General features: G+C 36.1%; 3 protein-coding genes across 3 annotated transcripts; all 3 read right to left on the bottom strand.

Annotated features, from left to right (window-relative positions):
• Positions 1-151: 151 nt before the first annotated feature.
• On the bottom strand, positions 152-10,489 carry ccz1 (CCZ1 homolog, vacuolar protein trafficking and biogenesis associated). Its single transcript, XM_079475807.1, has 17 exons — positions 10,332-10,489; positions 9,729-9,804; positions 9,526-9,622; positions 8,208-8,305; positions 7,972-8,065; positions 7,782-7,862; positions 7,640-7,687; positions 7,438-7,521; positions 6,127-6,302; positions 5,044-5,125; positions 4,231-4,292; positions 2,375-2,486; positions 2,123-2,156; positions 1,840-1,957; positions 1,096-1,254; positions 881-1,008; positions 152-621 (listed from the first exon to the last, which is right to left on the bottom strand). Exons 2-17 carry the CDS (start codon positions 9,740-9,742, stop codon positions 566-568), a joined length of 1,443 nt encoding a protein of 480 aa, XP_079331933.1. The 5' UTR covers positions 9,743-9,804; positions 10,332-10,489; the 3' UTR covers positions 152-565.
• A 1,932-nt stretch (positions 10,490-12,421) lies between these two features.
• Positions 12,422-14,082, bottom strand: pvalb9 (parvalbumin 9). Its single transcript, XM_079477328.1, has 4 exons — positions 14,018-14,082; positions 13,799-13,931; positions 13,073-13,182; positions 12,422-12,644 (listed from the first exon to the last, which is right to left on the bottom strand). The coding sequence occupies exons 1-4, from the start codon at positions 14,076-14,078 to the stop codon at positions 12,619-12,621; spliced, it is 330 nt and encodes a 109-aa protein (XP_079333454.1). The 5' UTR covers positions 14,079-14,082; the 3' UTR covers positions 12,422-12,618.
• Positions 14,083-16,719: 2,637 nt separating this feature from the next.
• LOC306905393 (parvalbumin alpha) lies at positions 16,720-18,103 on the bottom strand. The gene is made up of 5 exons (XM_079475963.1): positions 18,041-18,103; positions 17,642-17,709; positions 17,276-17,408; positions 17,078-17,187; positions 16,720-16,991 (listed from the first exon to the last, which is right to left on the bottom strand). The coding sequence occupies exons 2-5, from the start codon at positions 17,700-17,702 to the stop codon at positions 16,966-16,968; spliced, it is 330 nt and encodes a 109-aa protein (XP_079332089.1). The 5' UTR covers positions 17,703-17,709; positions 18,041-18,103; the 3' UTR covers positions 16,720-16,965.
• Positions 18,104-18,466: the final 363 nt, after the last annotated feature.

Here is an 18,466-nt window from a genome sequence, read left to right as displayed (position 1 = left end):
AGCTATGTGAAGCTTTTGCCTATAATAGCCTTCACCTTAATAATTAAAAACCATTTTTTAGTAATACCTCATTAAAATGATAAAACAATGAAAAAAGCTGACTTCAGTTCAGTTTTAGTACTAAAAAGTAACAGAACAAGACCAGTGGCTTACATTCAATGAAAACGTCAATTTTATTAAGTCATGATGTTAACAGATCATTTATGACATTTAAAATAAGACACACAACTTGAAAGACTCATCAACTTAATTGTTTCTGTAAACGATAAAACAAATCTGAACAACCTGTATGCAAAAGAAAAGATTAGAGCTGATGGAGACTTTAACATGACTATGTACATACGAACAAACACAGAAGTCATTCTCTCTCAGTAAAATTCAGATTTTACAATTAATTACAAGAAAGCAACCACCTTTTTTATAGATTAAATAAAAATCTAAAAAATTGCATGATGTGAAAAATCATTTTTTACAATGCAATTATTGCATTACACTTATGCCGTCAGTAAAACCTGAACAGTTGACAGTTTTAGTGTAGTGAAGGAGTCCATGCTCATCTCTCGCTTCAGTCCAAGAAAAAAATATTATTGAATTGTGTCGCACACAGCCTCTTCACTTCCTCTGAAATAAAGATAAATTGAAATACAATCTTAACATTTACATCATAACATTTACATTTTACATTTAGAAGACGCTTTAATCCAAAGCGATTTACAAAGAGTTCGGGGAGCAATAAGTGATATGTTAAACAAAGAGCAATAGTACAATAGGTGCTAATACAAAGTTACTAGTTTCAACAAAAGCTAGAGCACTACCTGTTGAGAGAAGAGGGTTAGTGTACTTTTTTTAACGTCATAGTCTGTGAATAAATACAGCTTACCATTCACTTCAATGAGGTTGGCATTCTTCTGGTTTAAAATCACATACAGCTCCCTCTGATCAGACTTCTTGCCGACAACCCAGTAATCGGTCATCGCTTTAACAATGATTTCCTCATCCTCGTCAACCCTACAAAAACACACAGACTTCGTCTTAAGTTCCAACAGAAAAATAACATTGTGCAAAATTTCCTAAACTGATATAACCCACACTCACCGTGCAAAGTCACAGTTGATGTCTCCAAGGATTTTCATGAGGTCCGGGTGGACAGAGGTAAGGGACACGTTGGTGGTTTTCCGCATGTGGATGGTGCTTTTCTCCGCCAGGTTCATGTGGTTGAAGTAGATGAATTTAAACTGAGGCTCCTTCTCTGGCCTACCAATACAATTGGAAAGAATGATTAAAGAAGACATATTCCCTCCCTGTGCAACAAGCATGGAAGAAAAAAAGCAGTTTGTGTGTGATTAGTGGTATGTAAATTGATATGAGGGATTATACCACACAAAACAACACTATGAGTGTGCATAATGCAGGGCTCAGGTAAGATCAGGACACACTGTTTAGATATGATTAATGGATAAGCTCTGGTAACAGCTACTGGAGGAGAGATGATACAGCGGACCATTTTCTTTCAGCATGCAGGCGAGTGAAAGCCTTGCCCATATTTCTGAATAGTTACGTGGGTCACAGGATGACTCGACCATGAAAGATTGATGTGTGTATGAGAAGCAACATGAAGTTGAGTTGTTCATAAGACTAAACACACACATCAAGAGTTAAAGGTGCCGTAAGCAATTTCCCAGATTTCTGATGCATTTTCGGTTGTGTGTTCTGGAGTGACCCATCTTTGGTGGTGGTTTTTTTTTTTGGATAGAGGGCGTGTATTCAGTGGCGAGTTGTCAAATAATTCAAATTGTTTACAGAACCTTCATTTTCTTGAAGCATTGGATTACTACTAACCCTGATATTCTCCGGTTAACGTTGTACTGCTCACATATGTCAGAGGCTAGCAGAGTGAGTTGGGGACCAACAAGACTGTCCAGTTGCTCGCAAAAGTCACGACTCAAATCCACTGTCGCTAAGGGCACAGAGAAAATCATGGTGTGAGAAAATGGTTCATATTCAGGTGATCTGTTAAGTGCACTGATAAAACATATTCTCTTGTATTAAGTATATAATCAAATACTTAAAGGTTATGTAAAATATAGATTAAATATTGGTAAAAGTAAGATGGGAGACTTACCATTGACCATGAAGCATACGGCTGCACTCATTGCCTGGATTAAGAAGAGATTTATTGTAAATGCAGTAGATATTGTCCCACTTTGTTCATTTTTTGTAAAGCAAAAGACTGTGAAATGCATAATAATGACTGTAAAACATATTTTAGGTAAAGGAGTGGCATATTTGTATTTGTTTCTGGACTAGTTTTCATCAGCCATTAAACTGGTTTGTTAATTTGTTTATTAATATTGCCTATTTGGGCTTTTCTTACCTTGTAAACAATCAAATGTAGCTCCTCGTAGCTGTCCTCTGTGTTGACAAATATCCGGGGAAATCTGAATTTTGCATCTGGATCTTTAAGATTTGCCGGTCCTGTTAAAAATCTGTTTTATGAACATAGATGGTAAAAGGATGATTAAAACAGCGATAAAGTTGAACATCAGCACCAATACAAAATTTTAAGCAAACAATGACTTTCATCATGTCTGTTTGTGGTTTTCATGTTTACATTGAGGACAATCAAGAGACTCATACACAACTGTTACAATAGATAGAAACATTCAGTGATCCTCATGAAGATAACACGATTCATTTAAAGTCAGGTGGGTGTAAACCTCAGAATTTTTTTTGGTGTAAATTGTTATTGTTTTGTTTATATACGTCTTTCAAAAGCTATAACAATACATACACATTTTCAGAGTTTTACGGTGTCCCAATGAGAAGGGAAACAGGGTCCTAACCAGTGCCCGGACCTGTTAACACAATATACTATTTCATATGCTCGGAAGCAAAGGAGCTGATCGAGACACAGCCTTTGTTATTAGGGAGATGCAAGGTCTGAAGTAAGCGTAATAGAATCATGTGAGGCACCTCAGCCAATCATATAACAGCCTATAGTCTCCTTTCCTGCATTCCGTTGAAGGTTAAAGGCTTTGAATCTAGTGTCTTTGGTAACGCGGATATGACGCCATTGAAAGCCGACTCCCAGACACGACCCTGTGTCACTGGTTAAAATTATCATTTTCTCACAATTTACAAATAGTCGGAAAGATTTGAAATATTGTAAGTACTCAAGTGAACAAAATATATAACACTGGCCTAGTGGTTTTTGGATATTTTACTACAAAAAAGTTACAAACTGTATCTTTAACATTTCTTATCTAAAATAACTCGTTCAGGGTAGGACTAAATTCCTCTTAATTTTCCCAGAATCTCAGCATTTTCCAAATTCTGCAAGGGGGATGTAAACTTTTCACTGCAACTGTATATTCTTGCAAACCAGTCAATAAGTAGGCTAAATGACCACACAACATTTTGAGCGCTTTTCCACCATCGCGCCAAACCGTTCTAAGCACGGTCTGAAACGGCTGCAGTTATTTATCCCGATCGAGGCCCTTAAAATGTTTTACTTTGGAATCGATATGAATGGGAATCGATATTAATCAAAAAGCGATAAGCAGTATCGGAAACATAATGCATAAATGCATTGCATGGATGCAATGTGGACCAGGTTATTTGTTACGGGTCAAGACTTTGTCTAAACAAAAAAGACTTCCCCTTCTTGTACCCACATTAACGGAAAAGACCATGTTTAAAAAAATATGTCATCATTTATACACCCTTGTGTCTTTCTTCTGTGAAACATAAAAATATATATTTTGAGAAATGGTTTTGTGTCTATAAATTGATTCTTACAAATATCTGCTTTTGTCTTCTTCAGAAGAAAGAAAGTCACACAGGTTTCAAATGACATGAGGGATTGAGATGATTAAAAGTACTTTCATTTTTGGGTGAACTATCCCTTTAAACACTTACACTAATGTGACACTGCCAATTATTTATCAACCTCTCCTTGACCGATTCTCGTGTTAATCTGTACATTTTATAACTCATTACCAAAAGCAACCACTTATCATCTTTGGTTTATCATCCACAACTCATTGAGCAATCACATGGGCTCTTTGCCACTAAAGCAATTCAATTACTCATGTGCAATGTGATATTTGGCAGTGCTGGTTGATCTGTGCTGTCTTAGCGCTTGTTGACTGCTTGTGTTCCTAAAGCCTCACGCTTTAGCGAGCACCGCTCCAGCCCTCAGTTTATTGCGGGAAACATTTGGATACTTGCCTTCCGTAATGCAACAGATTCCCAGTCACCTCTGGCCTCAGAGGAGAGTCCCTTCCTGCAAGCTGCCAAACGTTTGCAAACACACAAACACATTTATTAACACAGATACATTGTTATACAGATGGCACGTAACTTTGGAACACTTTCGCATAAACTGTGAAATGAGTTACACCATATGCGGCACACGTCCATTGACGTGATGTTACCTGATATAGACTAAAAACTTTTTGGTATAAATGATCAAATGTGCAGGGACAAAAGTGAAAACATTCCACACAATTTAGTATTGTTGCAAATGTTTTTAAGTACATACAGTTAAAAAGTTCTTAAACAGTAGACAAGCGACAAGAAAAGGGTATAAAATGTATAACATATCTGTATTGTTCCTAAGAATACTTTATTATCTTTGATCAAGAGGACAATGTAGATGCTGCTTAAAGCGAGATAACGGAAGCTAGCGTTAATAGCGCTGTAAATAAGGATATTTCTCTTAAAAAAACGCATCGATTCGCTTCAGAAAGCCTTTGTTAAGACCACAGAGCCGCATCGAGCAGTTCTTTGATAGATGGATCCGCTTTTTGGATCTTCAAATATCTGCTTTTGTGTTTAACAGAACTTTATTAAATTTACAAAGCAAATTTTCCTACTATGGCAGTCAATGGTGGCCAAGAACTGTTTGGTTACAAGCATTCTTCCAAATATCTTTCTCTGTGTTCATCAGAATAAAGACATTTGGAACAACTTGAAGGTGAGTAAATGATGACCGAATTTTCATTTTTGGGTAAACTGTTCTGTAACAAGAAATCTTCTCACCTCAGGTTCAGCGTGCCGTGGGAACAGGGAGGTTGTCAGGTATTTGTACAGAATGCGCATATCATCCTGCTCTAGACCACTCCTGCAACATGAGGATAAAAGAAGAATAGAGTGACCAAAAAGTTAAATTAAAAACTCTTAAAAGCTTTATTTAAGTAGATTACACTGAACATTCCCCCAACCAACTTCACAAAGTACAACAGCTTTCCAAATAATTCTTGCAAATGTTGGGAACTTGTTGGCTGCTTTTTTCTCTCTATAACCCTAAAATATACATTTATCAATTAAAAAATATTAAGTTGATTGGGCACAAACCTCACACAAAAATCTTTATTATTATTATTACAAGTACTTACACATAAGTCTTCAAAACAAATGGTTCATACTTGCTAAACCTTCGATTTGCATGTAAAACACAATAGGGCAAAAGTGATCAAGGAGACACTTGTTATTTTATAGCAGAGTTATTCAGCAAACGCAGACAATTCTGTAAGTGTTTTGTAAAAACAAGATGTGAGAGTCATGACTTGAATTGCTCCAAGAGGATTTAAAGGCATTTCTTAAGTCTATCTGTTTGTGATTAAGAAGCTTTGGCAGTGCTGCTTTATTGAGTCCCTGCAGTCCTGACTCGTGTCCTCAACATCACTTGAATCCTCATTCACATCACACACTCGCAGCAGAAGCGATGTTTATCAAAATCATTATCTTGTTCCAACTCCTGCTTTAACTTTATCTTTAATTTACTCCAATAGCAAACCAACCACTTAAAGTGACAGTTCACTAAAAACAAAAATGTATTTATTTGCCCTCATGTCGTCTCAAACCCATGTGAACTTCACATTTTACAGAAAACACATTATTTGAGAATGTACAGCTCTTTTCTAATCAATATATACAGGAATGTGCATAAAAAACACACAGATACCTGTTTCCAAACACATGGTTTTAAGTACTACTGTGAGTGAACATTTTGCTTAAACTGAAAACAGACACATAAAACAACAGGGGGACGACTAAATGATCACAGAATTATTTGTTTGGGGTGATACTGTAACTGTAAGAGATGTAATGATTGACATTCACCATATCAGCTGGTCGTTGTAAAGGAAGGCTGTGTATTTAACCAGACTCAGGGTCTCTTCTACTCTATTAACAAAAGACTGGATCTTCAGGTAGGTCATCTTGTCCAACGGGAAAAAGCAGATTCCTCCAAACACATCCAGCAGGTCACATGACTGAAGGTGAAGCGTCTGCAGGTACTGCAATAGAATTAAAAACGTATGTTACTCCTATTTTGCAGGGCAAACATGTACATAGAGCCGTTCACCTTCAAAATGGACATTCTTTCATCTTTTACTCACCCTCTTGTCATTTCAAAACTGTATGACTTTCTTTCTTCCGCAAAACAAAAAAGAATGTTGTTAACAGCCCCCCCCCCCCTTCACTTGCATTGGTTACAATAGAAGTAAATGGGGGGCTGTGCTGTCCTGTTACCAACGATTTTCAAATTATCATCGTTTTTGTTCTGCAGAAGTAGGAAAGTCATACAGGTTTGAAATGACAAGAGGCTGTGTGAATGATGAGAGAATTTTCATTTTTAAGGTGAACTCCTCTAAGTTTCTGTGTTATAGAAGCTGGGCTAGAAAAACTTTCTCCAGATAATAATGGTATCAATTGTATATCACTGTAATTACAAAATGCATACAGTCGATACACCTGTAAAGAAAGTACAATTATATTAAAACAGCATGTATGCTATTGGAATTGAAATTCTGAAGAACTGGCAATAAGTGACCGTACAACCACACTATGACCGTAAACATGGATGAAATTACCAAAGCGTTCCTGACAATGCTGAAATAATGTAATCTGACAATTGGATGTGCTGAGGTGCAGCAGTCAATGACATTTAACCTAAGGCATAGAGTGCACTTTCACTTAGAGCTCCAGGGCACAGCTCAGGTTAGGGAGGGTGTAATGTGGAGGGTTTCCCTCGACCAAAACTGAATTATTCAGACAGGTGAGTGAGCATGATGCCCTCAAAGAAATTTAAAACCAGACAAGCAATAAGACAAACATGGACAAATGAGATTGTTGGGCATCTCCAGTAACAGAAGACGCAATACCGGGGTAAACCACTGATTGGATTGTCTTGACAAACATGGAGCTCTTTCGCACAATTGCTCACTTTACAATTGTACTAATGATTTGAGTGTTACATGCGTTACATCATGACTCCCGAGATGGTTGTTAGTATGGAACCAAAAACACACAGCGTAAAACTGATGGTTGTTCGTTTATAACATATGCATGCATCATGCAGACTACAGGTATACACCGTCTACCTTTTATCTGATTGAAGGATTGAGTTCTCTTAATTAATACTTCATTTACCCTGTAAAAGAACTTTTCAAGCTTTTGGATAAGCAGTTCCACCCCGCCAGCTTCAAACGCTCTGATGAATGTGCCATTGAAGAGCTAGAAACCATCAACAACAACAAAATACATAATCAGCTTTATTTTGTCTACTCTACATAAAGACATAAAAACAGTTAGAATAAACGTTTCTTTTAGACGGTTGCAAAAAACTGTTTACCTTATACATGCTGTAGCACTGCTGTAATACTGACCCATAAACTGAATCCTGAAATACAAAAAGTACAAAAATACAAAACATATATAATTCTAGGACAATAAAAAAAGATTTAATGCTCCATAACAGGCCACACATTACTCACAATAATTTCGTCTTCTTGGTATTCTACAGTTGGTGGTTTACCATCCTTGTTGGGTTTTTCTACCATTGGATTTCGAACAACCTTGACAGAAGAAATTGCAGATATGCTTAAGTCTAGATAGACTTATTTCTTATGTTTGACTTCAATTGAAAGAAAAGGTCAACAAAACATCAGAGATGTATAAATGTACCATGACCATCCAGTAGTTCTCCTCCGGCTCATGAAAAAACTGCCTGTTCTTCTGAGTGTGGAGAGATTTTGCTGGTTTGGTGGGACAGAAAGTTCTAAAGAAGAAACGATCAGAATAAGCAATAGTAATAATTTAACAAAACAAATGATTATTTTTGTCTGTTGTTATATAAAAGTATCCGTTTTCGTTTTTTAACAGTCATTCAATGCTTGTTTTCCTTCTAGTAGGATGCATACCTGGTGAACTGAACAATGGCCTCACACAGTCCAACATTCCGTATCTTTTCATTCTTCTCTATTTCAATGGGGTGGTAAAACAAAATTTTCTTTTCTTCCTACAGAGAAGAAAAGAGCCTTAAAACCACAATATCCACATTTGTAACGCTAGATGGTGAATTTCGGAACAACAACAAAAGGCGAAGCTAAATGACTTTATGTAAGAGAGTGGAATTATGGGACATGTCGTTTTCACCATCCAGAATGTATGGAAACTGACGGTAGTGCGGAGCAGCGGATTTTATGTCACTGATATGCAACAAATACAAGGGAGACAAGGGACGGGCCATTATTTTAAATAAGAATTTCTCTGGATTTGCACATTCTTGGGAACATTTGGGATAATGCAAGTACACAACTGCAAGAAGTATATCACACTGTGCAAGTGACTTTTGGATATTTCATAACAAAATTATTCCATATTGTGGCTGTAAGGCTGGAATACACTATATGATTTTTTAAATCTGAACAGATTAAAAAAATAGACATCACACATTATACAATAAAATGCTGCAACAAATTCAGACGGAAAATCTGGGCAAAATCAGAGCAAAAGTCATGTAGTGTATTCAACCCTTTATACACATATAAAAACAAACATTTTAACATTTAAACATAGAATATCCCAAATATAACAAAGAAATTAAGAAAATGTACATAGATTTGGAACAATTTGAGGGTGAGTAAATGATGACGGATTTTCATTTTTGGGTAAACTCTTCCTTTAAGACTGGTGCACAACATTTAAAGTCTTCTTTTATTATATGCATTTAAGCCTTTATTCATTGATATCCATCCCCTCGCTCTCATATCTTTTCATTCTTCTCTATTTCAACGGGGTGGTACAACAAAATGTCTTCCTACAGAGAAAAACAGCCCTATACACATAAAATAAACATAGTACATTCAAACATATAATAACCCAAAAAGAAGGCTTCTGGATTTAGTCTGTTTTATAGATTTTACGCAGACCCAGGCAAAAACTGCAGGCTTTATTATGGGGGAAAACCTGCAAAATTGCCTGAAATGTCAAATGTACAGAATGTGAATATGAGAATTAACTGACTTGAAGCATAATCAAATTGAGAAAACTATTTATTAAACAAGCACACAAAGGGTGGAGAATGTTTGAACTCTGTAAATGAAAGGCATTCCATTTCAATACAAATTGTTCAGCAAGCAGAGATTGAGTGTGAGTCCAAGTATGATAAATACAACAAAACTATTCAAAACAGCTGTGTTGTATGTTTAGGCTATTCTACAAGTAAACTGAACTTACCTCGCCCTCACGTGGTCCAAATTTAGGGTTATATATGAAAAAACTCAGCAATGATGGCGTGTACTGTTTCTCTTGTGTTCCAGAGGCCATTCTTGGGCTTATGAAGAGAAAATATATAGAGTGAAAAAAATTCAGCCATGTCTGAAACGTCTTTAAAAGAATTCAGAATTAGACTCAAATGACAGCATCGTGCTTCTCAATACCTGATCATCAGCATTAGTGTGGTCTGTGTCTACGGTTCCCTATTTGTTTATTATGTCTGGCATGCATGCCTTTGACCTGTATAAACAGATTTGATATATTTTTAATGAACATACATTTTAATGATCCATTACTGACATATACTCTTTACGACCAAAGGTTTTGTCAACTTTTGTTGTTAAGGTTTTGAGCTACGTGCACTCGGATGACGCAATTTTAAAGTTCATATAAAGTTACAGAAACAAACAAAGCCAAATAAAAGACTGAACTTAAAACCTACATTTGTACAACACATTTCTATATTTGTTTATTACATTTCGAGAAAGCTAAAACTGTTGCTGACAAGCAAGGACATTTCTTTTTTGACTCGTAAACAACTGAAAACAGCAAACAAACACAAACGTTTGTAAACCACACATGCCGAGCGAGACGTAAATGATTAAACTAAAGTAAATTGGCAAAACATCACACATGTCATAAGACGGTGGTTAAAATTAGCTTATAACACAGTATAGCCGGTTAGCTTTAGCAATAATCCGGCTGCTTAGTGCCACGCTTTAAAAGCAAGGACTACCACACCACTATGAGTAAGCATTGGTTCTTACCTTTTACAGCATGTCAACAAAAACAAACGGTTTAATGTGTTATCTCATGAAGAAAACAGAGCTGAGATCAATGACTTCCTGCTCTTGACCGTCGCGAGTGTGTTACAGTTGAACTGCTCCGGTAGGTTACAACCGCTATTCACTCAAAGTTCCGTGTCACGACTAGTCCGGGGCTTATTGTTTACAAAGATAAAATGTTGAGATATAATTATTGTTGGATTAATTTAATTGTTATCAAATATAATTATTGTTGCATTAGTTGGTAAACTTACACTAATGCGGTGAATTAATATTTTTGAGGTCATGAGGAAGATCCCTCTGAGCAGACAATTGTGATAAAAGGCCTCCCTGAGGGGATACGTCACCCACATGCAGTTAAATCCCTATATATAATGCTTTCTTAGGTGGTGATGAAAGAATATATTTTGAGAAATGGCTTGTCATCTTTTGTCTACTGATGGTGTCCAGGGTCACATTTGGTAACATATCAAAATATCTTCTTGTGTGTTCTGCAGAAAAAAGAAAGTCACACAGATTTGGGAATGATATGAGTAGTTTAATAATTGATAGTAATGATCATTTTATTTTGGGATTAAATATACCTTTAACTATGGTAGCCTATTGGCCCCAAGCTGAATGGTGTTTTATATAAAAGCATTCAATTCATTCATATACAGTGTAAACAGGTGACCTCTGTCTGAAAAACAAACATAATAAAATTGTAGATAAGCTTCGTATTGTAATTGTGGTTTAAGCTCCCCCATTAAATCTAGCATATTGGGCCACGCACGCTAGGATTATCTCAATGCAGCTATCAGCATTACAGCACATGTTTGCCTCCTCATTTAGGTCTCTGCTTTAGCGCAGTAAGGAGATAATCAGAAGCCAGGATTGACGCGACATTTTCAATTCCATTGTTCTAATGAGCTGAGCGGTAACCTGAGTCGGTTATCCCTGCCATTCAGTATTGAGAGGCCCTCTTCACTGAAACTTACACCTGCTCTCACTCTCTGTCTCTTTTGTGCCTCCTTAGTTTGCTTTACAGTCCATAGGCTACAATTATATCTAGGATGAAAGCAAACCACCTTTTGACGTTTTGCATTTGCAGTGAGCTATATTGTATTTATTGATTACAAATGCATTTGAGGAAATGTAGTGTTTGTATATGTAAACAAATGATACACTAAAAAACTTTGAATAAAAGTAATATTAGATGTTATGACTTTCATAGTAGCCTTTCTGCAAAGTTCAAAATAGACTCCTTTTTAAGTTTATTGTTTTTTGAGAAAATCAGATGTCATCTAGGCCGACCAAGCACAATAAACTGAAGTCAGCTGAGGTCAATTTGCTTTGACCTTGTTGAGGACATCGGATGATACACAAACAGTCTGTGATTACTGCACATTATTGCCAAAATAAAACTTGGCATAGTGATCACAACTGAAAATGGTCACCATTTTTACATTTACTTTCAATTTTCGCTTTTCTTAAATACATAACTGGTTCAGTGTATCTTATCAGTAAAAGTAATGTGAAGTCATGAAAATTAAATTTATAGCAATTATAGCAATTTGAAAATTATCATTGGCCAAACCAACATATGTCACGACCCAAATTTATTGGCTGAGCTAAATGTCATCCTGGTCAGGATATTTAAGCACACAGAGACTTTTATGTTTTAATGCAAAGTGTTTATGACTTTTACGCGGGTTGGCAACATGCAAAGGCTTACTATGCACATTAAACTGGGATATAATATTTTACAAAATATTGCACACTTTGCATCTTAAATTTCAACTGCATACTTTTATATAAATCATGTATGTTATGATAACATTTTCTGTGTTGTTTTTACATGCTACGTGCTATGAAATATATTCACTGAGGTTGAACACCAGGCCACATCAATAATCCCTGACAGACAGAGTTCACAATTCCCGCTCATGGGTTCATTCCCGGTCTCATTCTTGAGGTTGTCGCATCCAGAAAGCTACATTAAAACTACAGACTAACACAGAAGACACTGTGTTATAACGCCCAGAAAACTCTGCACATTCATATAAAGCTTCAATAGACAGTAAACAAAGAGTCCAGTTTTAAAGACTTTATTTTATTTTCCCTGAACAGTTTTGTCATTGGTCATTTTGGGGTCAGTGCTGAACAATTACAGAAACATAAATGTGCTGAGGCAAAATGTCAGCAAGAAACTTTGTGTAAAATGCTGGGAAAGATAAAGCAGTGTTGTGGCTGTTAGCCGGAGACTGGGATTGAGTATGACTGAGGGCTTTCAGGATAACACCATAGTCTGGAACTCTGTAAAGATAAAGAATATTAGATATTAGTGAAAAATTCAACTTAAAATACACCAGGGAAAGAGATTTAATAAATGCTAAATGTTATAAGATAAAATGAACACTGGTGAATTTAATTTAGTTAAAACAGTATGGGGTCCAATGTTGTTTTTACTCGCTTTGTTAGATTTGTTTGGTAGTTTAAGACTTTGCATTGTCCAGACGCATACATTAGCATATGTTGTTCTTTAATCCATCCAGTCCTAGATTTCAGTTATTTTGTATTATTATTAAACACAATACAGAAGCAAAAGGCATTCAATAAACAATGGTTATAAAATTTAATAATACTGTATCGATTATTTCATATATATATTACAGGTGAAGTAAATGAAATAGCACTGTAAATTAATAAATAACCCACAATTTCAATAGATTAGAAAAGGTTACCATCTACTCCAATGGTGCCATCGGCGTCTTTATCTGCAGCTGTAATGAGGCTCTTGATCTCATTTTCTGTCAAAGTTCGCGCCCCCGGGGAAAATCTCTGGAGAAAGAACCTGGTCCACACAAATGTATTAATGAGAAAAGCAAACTTCTTTCCTTATTCACTGTTACTACTTGTTTCAGATGTGTTATTTCTGAATCCATCAAGCAGTTCAGACTAAATCATCAAATGTGATCTAGTTCACCAGGTGAATTCTAAATGTGTGCCAAAATCTAAGCTAAATCCCCCCCCAAGGACGCATTTCTCGTTCTTTCCATGGGATCTATTGATGTTATATAATGCAGATAAATTACATAAAACAGGGGCAGAACAGAGCATAAGGACTGTTCGTGGATTACATCTGAAAATGACTCTGAACATAGCCACTGTTGTACTGTTGAACATAATGTACTGTTAAGCTTAAAAAAAGCAATTCCTTTTATGCATATGATTTTATTATACAGTATATATCAGATAAGCAGAACCACATAATTCATCACATTAGGATTATCTCATCCAACATTTCAAAATGAGGCAGTACTATGAAGATAGAAAATGGTCAAGCACAAATAAAATGTGACAGATTTAAAGAAGATTTATAAGATTTAAAGTACGCACAAATATCACTTTGCTGTGTTGTATTTGCTATACTGTGGTCTTACAGTGCACGAGAGATTAAGATGACATACTTGAGCTCAGCCTCCTCAATACTTCCACTGTTATCTTCATCTAAGATGCGGAACACTTCCTTCACCTGCTGAGGACTTTTCTGACTTAAGCCACAAAGTTGGAAGAACTTTTTGTAACAAAAAGAATCCGGAGCTGTTGGAGAAATGCACATGAGAAAAAATATCATAAACGTTCTTACTATTCTTTTTTATTCTTTTTGGTTATTTTGATTGCTATACCTTGGCAGTCTTTGACAGCATTCTCTATTGCCTCAGCGGAGAGGATTGAAGTAAGTGACATATTTAACCTACTAAAGGAAAATTGTTATTTATTTATTCTTAAGTCGTCGTCGTTACAGTAGCCCATGCCTTAATATGTACATCTCACTAAGATATTGTATTTATTATAGTTTCTTCTTACACTCTTTGTGAGTCTCAAAATTGGTAAAATTACTAAACAAATTAAACATGTAGACAACAGAACGGATAGCCCGACCAACTGTAAGATGAATATCAAAAGAGAGGTTTTAGAGATAACAGCATCTCACCGCTTTGAAGATTCCTGCTCCTGTGATCCTGAGTAAGAAGTGTGATGGTGGCTCCCATCCAGTACGAACTTATATATATATACATATATATTTATATATACAGCATGTGTGTCTATGCTAATGGGAGGCGGACAAAGAGTGACGCTTGGGTTACCTGTCCGTGTATCATATTCTTGTTGCACGCCTCGACTTGAATTTCTAACTAATTATCCTTTTCTATTAAAATGAGGCACCTGCATTCCGCCCAATTTTAGTTCGTGCTTGACAAGAAAGATGCTCTCTCTCTCTCTCTCTCTCTCTCTCACTCATTTACTAGCTACAACAGACACGCAAAGGATTACACCGTGTTGACGTTTGTTAGGTATTACATATGTAAATGTAATATAATCGTTGACCACTGTTGCAAAACCTTTGATCTGTTTCACATGATTTAGTTGTGCATCTTCACGTTTGTGTCCTGCTCTGTTAAATAATAACAATACTGTAAGTAATAATATTTGATGATCCTTTAATTTTCAATGTCAGTGTTTATGCATAATGAAAATACATTTAGATTTTTTTTCCCATTTATTTTGAGTTTCTATGCACTTTACCGTTATTTAAATAAGAGGTCAATGCATTAAGGTTGACTGAGACTATAGCCTCTATGGCAAGCCGAATTAGCTTTTAATCTTTCTTAGGATATAATTTTTTTATATCAACAATATTCTTGATATCAAGAATATAATTTCTTCTATAGTGTCAATTGCTATTTTTGGTATCGGTAATTACAATTTCATTGGTGAAAATGTGAATTCTTAATATCAACAATCACTCGCAGAAATGTGTATTCTTGATATAAAATATTAAATTTTTACTAGTTAAATAACACAATAGACCGCCATTCAAATTCAATTTAAGATATCACTAATGAATTTCTTACATTTCAAAATTTTTATTTCAGATATCACAAATGCAATTCTTACTAGTAAAAAACGTATTTTTTATATCAATAATTGTAGGGTTAATAGTTATAATGTATATTCTTGATATCAAAAATTGAATTACTTCATGTAAAAATGCCAAATTCAGATATCAATAATTACATTTTCACTAGTTACAATGTTATTCTTGATATCAATAATGCGATTGTCACTATTAAGAAGATATCTACAATTGTTGGTATCAAGATTTAGCATTTGTACTTGTGAAAATGTAATTATTTATATCAAAAATAGCAATTGTTGCTGGTTGAAAATCCATTCTTGATATCAATAATTATAATTTTTACTATTAAAATTGAATTGTTGATATAAGAAATTAATATCCTGAGAAACATTAAAAGCTAATTCGGCTTGCCATACAATAGCTACTCGTGCAGCTTGTCTTTGAATTTGTTACTAATCTGACTGATATCCCACAGAGTAATGATTGAGCCCACTGTCAACTAACTTTCTGCATCGTCTGCTCTTCAGGAAAATCAGTCAGAAATTCAAGGTAAAGTATATGTATAGCTACCAAAGACAACGGTCAACTTACTGAATGTGAACAATTGCTGACCTAGATTCAGACCAGATTAAAAATGGCAATTTCAGAATGTTATTTCATATTGCAATGCATGCAATCAATTGAATGTGTCCGGTAATAATAAGGTACTACACTGAAATTCTGAAGAAATTAAATTAGCAAGGGCTACTTGACCTGTCAGGGAAAGTGGAATAAGACATTGGAGCCATCCATCCTGCAAACACACTGTAATGTGAAGCTGGTTGTGTTACAGTATAGTGATCTCTCCATTTACTGTAAATTGTCAAATTTGTTGGTATGATACAATAATCATTTTCTATACATGTTGAGACTGCAATTCAACGCAAGATGTAATAAAAGGTCATTTAGGGTAAAAACCTGCCTGCACATTTAACAAGCAATATGGTATTAGAATAAGTGACGTAAGTTAACAGTGTAAACAGTTGAGTGGAGAGTGGATGTGGTTCGGGACTCTTATAAAACATGGCACCAGACGCCCTCTAGTGGCGGTAACACGCCACTTCACGGTTACTAAAAGTGTGTCAGTCATCAGCATCTTTAGTTTGGGTTCCATCCTCTCATGAAGCACCAAGCAGACATACACAGACACGATTGTGGTTGATTGTTTAAAGTTATAGGTATGGTTTACGAGTAATAGTTTTGTCTTGAATGCGTGCTTTTGGAACGTGTTGCTTGTTTGTTATTTTATTTGGATTTATGAATTATCTGATCATTTAGAAAATCTTTGTGCGTGTTTTTCTGTCTTTTCTTTTTTCCCACCAAAAATATTGAGAAAAATTTGATATAGTGTGAATTTGAATAGGAAATTTAAAATTGCATTCACATATACATCATTTTCATCCCTTGCACAGTAAAAGAAGAAAGACTCAGAAATGAAAAATATGATTTATTATTTTCTCATTGTCCCTTCCCAAAAACAGCTTTAAAGATTTTACAATAACTAACATTCATATCTACAACACGAAAGACCGTGGGATATTTACAGTCATTCCGGACAGAATGCAGCATAGGAGTGGACAGCCAGACTTATGTATAAAAATCAGCCACCGAGACAACAATATGGAGTTCTATGGCTACATTACTGGTTGTAACTTAGAGATGTTCAGGAGCCATTTATGCCTTGATCATGGCAGCAAACTCTGTAAATGCAAAGAGAAAAGAAAATCAGGAATCAGGAATGAAACATTTTGAAGGCGATACATTAAATAAAGAGAGTATTTCTTACCATCCACTCCGATCTTGCCATCACCATCAGAGTCTCCAGCCTTCAGGAAGGCCTTTGTCTCGGCATCAGTCAGTGCTCTGGCACCAGCAGAGAAGTTCTGCAGGAACAGTCTGAAAGAGAAGAAGACAATCAAGTATAAGTAATAAATATCCCGGATGTGAGATAAAAGAGTCCTTTGGCGTGTATTTGGCCACTTACTTCAGCTCATCCTCCTCAATGAAGCCGCTCTTGTCCTGGTCAATGACAGCGAAGGCCTTCTTGATGTCATCAGCGGACTTGGCAGCCAGGCCGATCTTGGCAAAGAAGTTCTTGTGGTTGAAGGAGTCAGCAGCTGAAAGTCAATGTGGTCGAGTTGTTAGCACGATGGTGGAACTTAAGGTATGTACTTAAAACTAATACTGTAGTAGACTTGAGTTCAAGGGTATTCAAACAGACACTGAAATATCGTTAAGAAAGGATGTCTCCAAAAATCCGAGAGGTGCAATAATGACTATTAATGTATTAAATATTAGAATGAATGGGGTTAAAACTTGAATGGATGCTCTAGCTAAGGTGAATTGTTACCTGAGCAGGCCTGGAGGGCTGCAGTGATGTCAGCTTGATTAAGAGAACCAGCCAATGCCATCTTTAGTCTAAAATAAAGACAATTTAGTATATTAGAACACTAAAGCTAAGTTTGATCATAAGCCGATAAAGGTAAAACACAACAAAAACGAAAAACAAGATGAAGAAGACCCGCTCCTCAAAGTCACAAATCCCCCCCAGTCCTCCGCGCGGTCAAATCGATATCCCCACGCCATGTAAAATGACTTCAAATCCACGAGGAGAAATAATTCCCAAGTCAGGTGGCTGAGAGTTATAAACGCGCATCCTCTCCAGATCGGCTTTGTTGCACGTCGCTTTCATCTCTCATCGCAAGATACCGAGAGCTTGTAATGTCGCTTCATCTGTGCGGACACTCACCTCTGGTTGTCTCTGGGGTTTGGGTTAGGAAAGAAAGAAAGGGATGAATCTGGCTACTGCAGTGACCACCAACACCGTGGCTTCCACCTTTATATACCACTACTCAACCGAAATATAAGGCATAATGTAATGGACACCACACGGAAGGCAGTTGGTTGAAAAACTTGTCCAGTAGTCAGGCTGTTCTATTTATATGCGCTTCATTGAAGATGCATAAAAGGTACGTATGTATAAGTCCTTAATATCGCGGGGGCTAATAATATACGATGCTGATATGGATGAAAGCTCTGTGTGTTTGGGTAGGATGAACAAGAAGAGCTTTGGTCATTTTGCCTGTGAGGTTTCGCCATCAGTGCACAGCGCGTAATCGGGGCGCTTTTTGTGCGTCAAAGGGGAAGCGCGTGAATTAAACATGAACCCGCAATA

This window comes from Barbatula barbatula (genome assembly GCF_947034865.1).
Source record: "Barbatula barbatula genome assembly, chromosome: 16".
Lineage (NCBI taxonomy): Eukaryota > Metazoa > Chordata > Actinopteri > Cypriniformes > Nemacheilidae > Barbatula > Barbatula barbatula.
The sequence above is the reverse complement of the archived record's forward strand: the minus strand, read 5'-3'. Positions and strand labels throughout refer to the sequence as shown.

Excerpts from the sequence above, each read along its gene's own strand:
- ccz1 (XM_079475807.1), bottom strand. Across the intron at positions 7,522-7,639 it reads AGTGCTACAGCATGTATAAG|CTCTTCAATGGCACATTCAT; the intron begins GTAAACAGTTTT and ends GATGGTTTCTAG. Across the intron at positions 6,303-7,437 it reads TTGAAAAGTTCTTTTACAGG|TACCTGCAGACGCTTCACCT; the intron begins GTAAATGAAGTA and ends ATTCTATTGCAG.
- pvalb9 (XM_079477328.1), bottom strand. The coding sequence starts at position 14,078 with ATGTCACTTACTTCAATCCTCTCCGCTGAGGCAATAGAGAATGCTGTC. Across the intron at positions 13,932-14,017 it reads TGCTGTCAAAGACTGCCAAG|CTCCGGATTCTTTTTGTTAC; the intron begins GTATAGCAATCA and ends TTTCTCCAACAG. Across the intron at positions 13,183-13,798 it reads ATTGAGGAGGCTGAGCTCAA|GTTCTTTCTCCAGAGATTTT; the intron begins GTATGTCATCTT and ends TGTGTGGACCAG.
- LOC306905393 (XM_079475963.1), bottom strand. The coding sequence starts at position 17,702 with ATGGCATTGGCTGGTTCTCTTAATCAAGCTGACATCACTGCAGCCCTC. Across the intron at positions 17,409-17,641 it reads AGCCCTCCAGGCCTGCTCAG|CTGCTGACTCCTTCAACCAC; the intron begins GTAACAATTCAC and ends ATTGACTTTCAG. Across the intron at positions 16,992-17,077 it reads TGGCAAGATCGGAGTGGATG|AGTTTGCTGCCATGATCAAG; the intron begins GTAAGAAATACT and ends TTGCATTTACAG.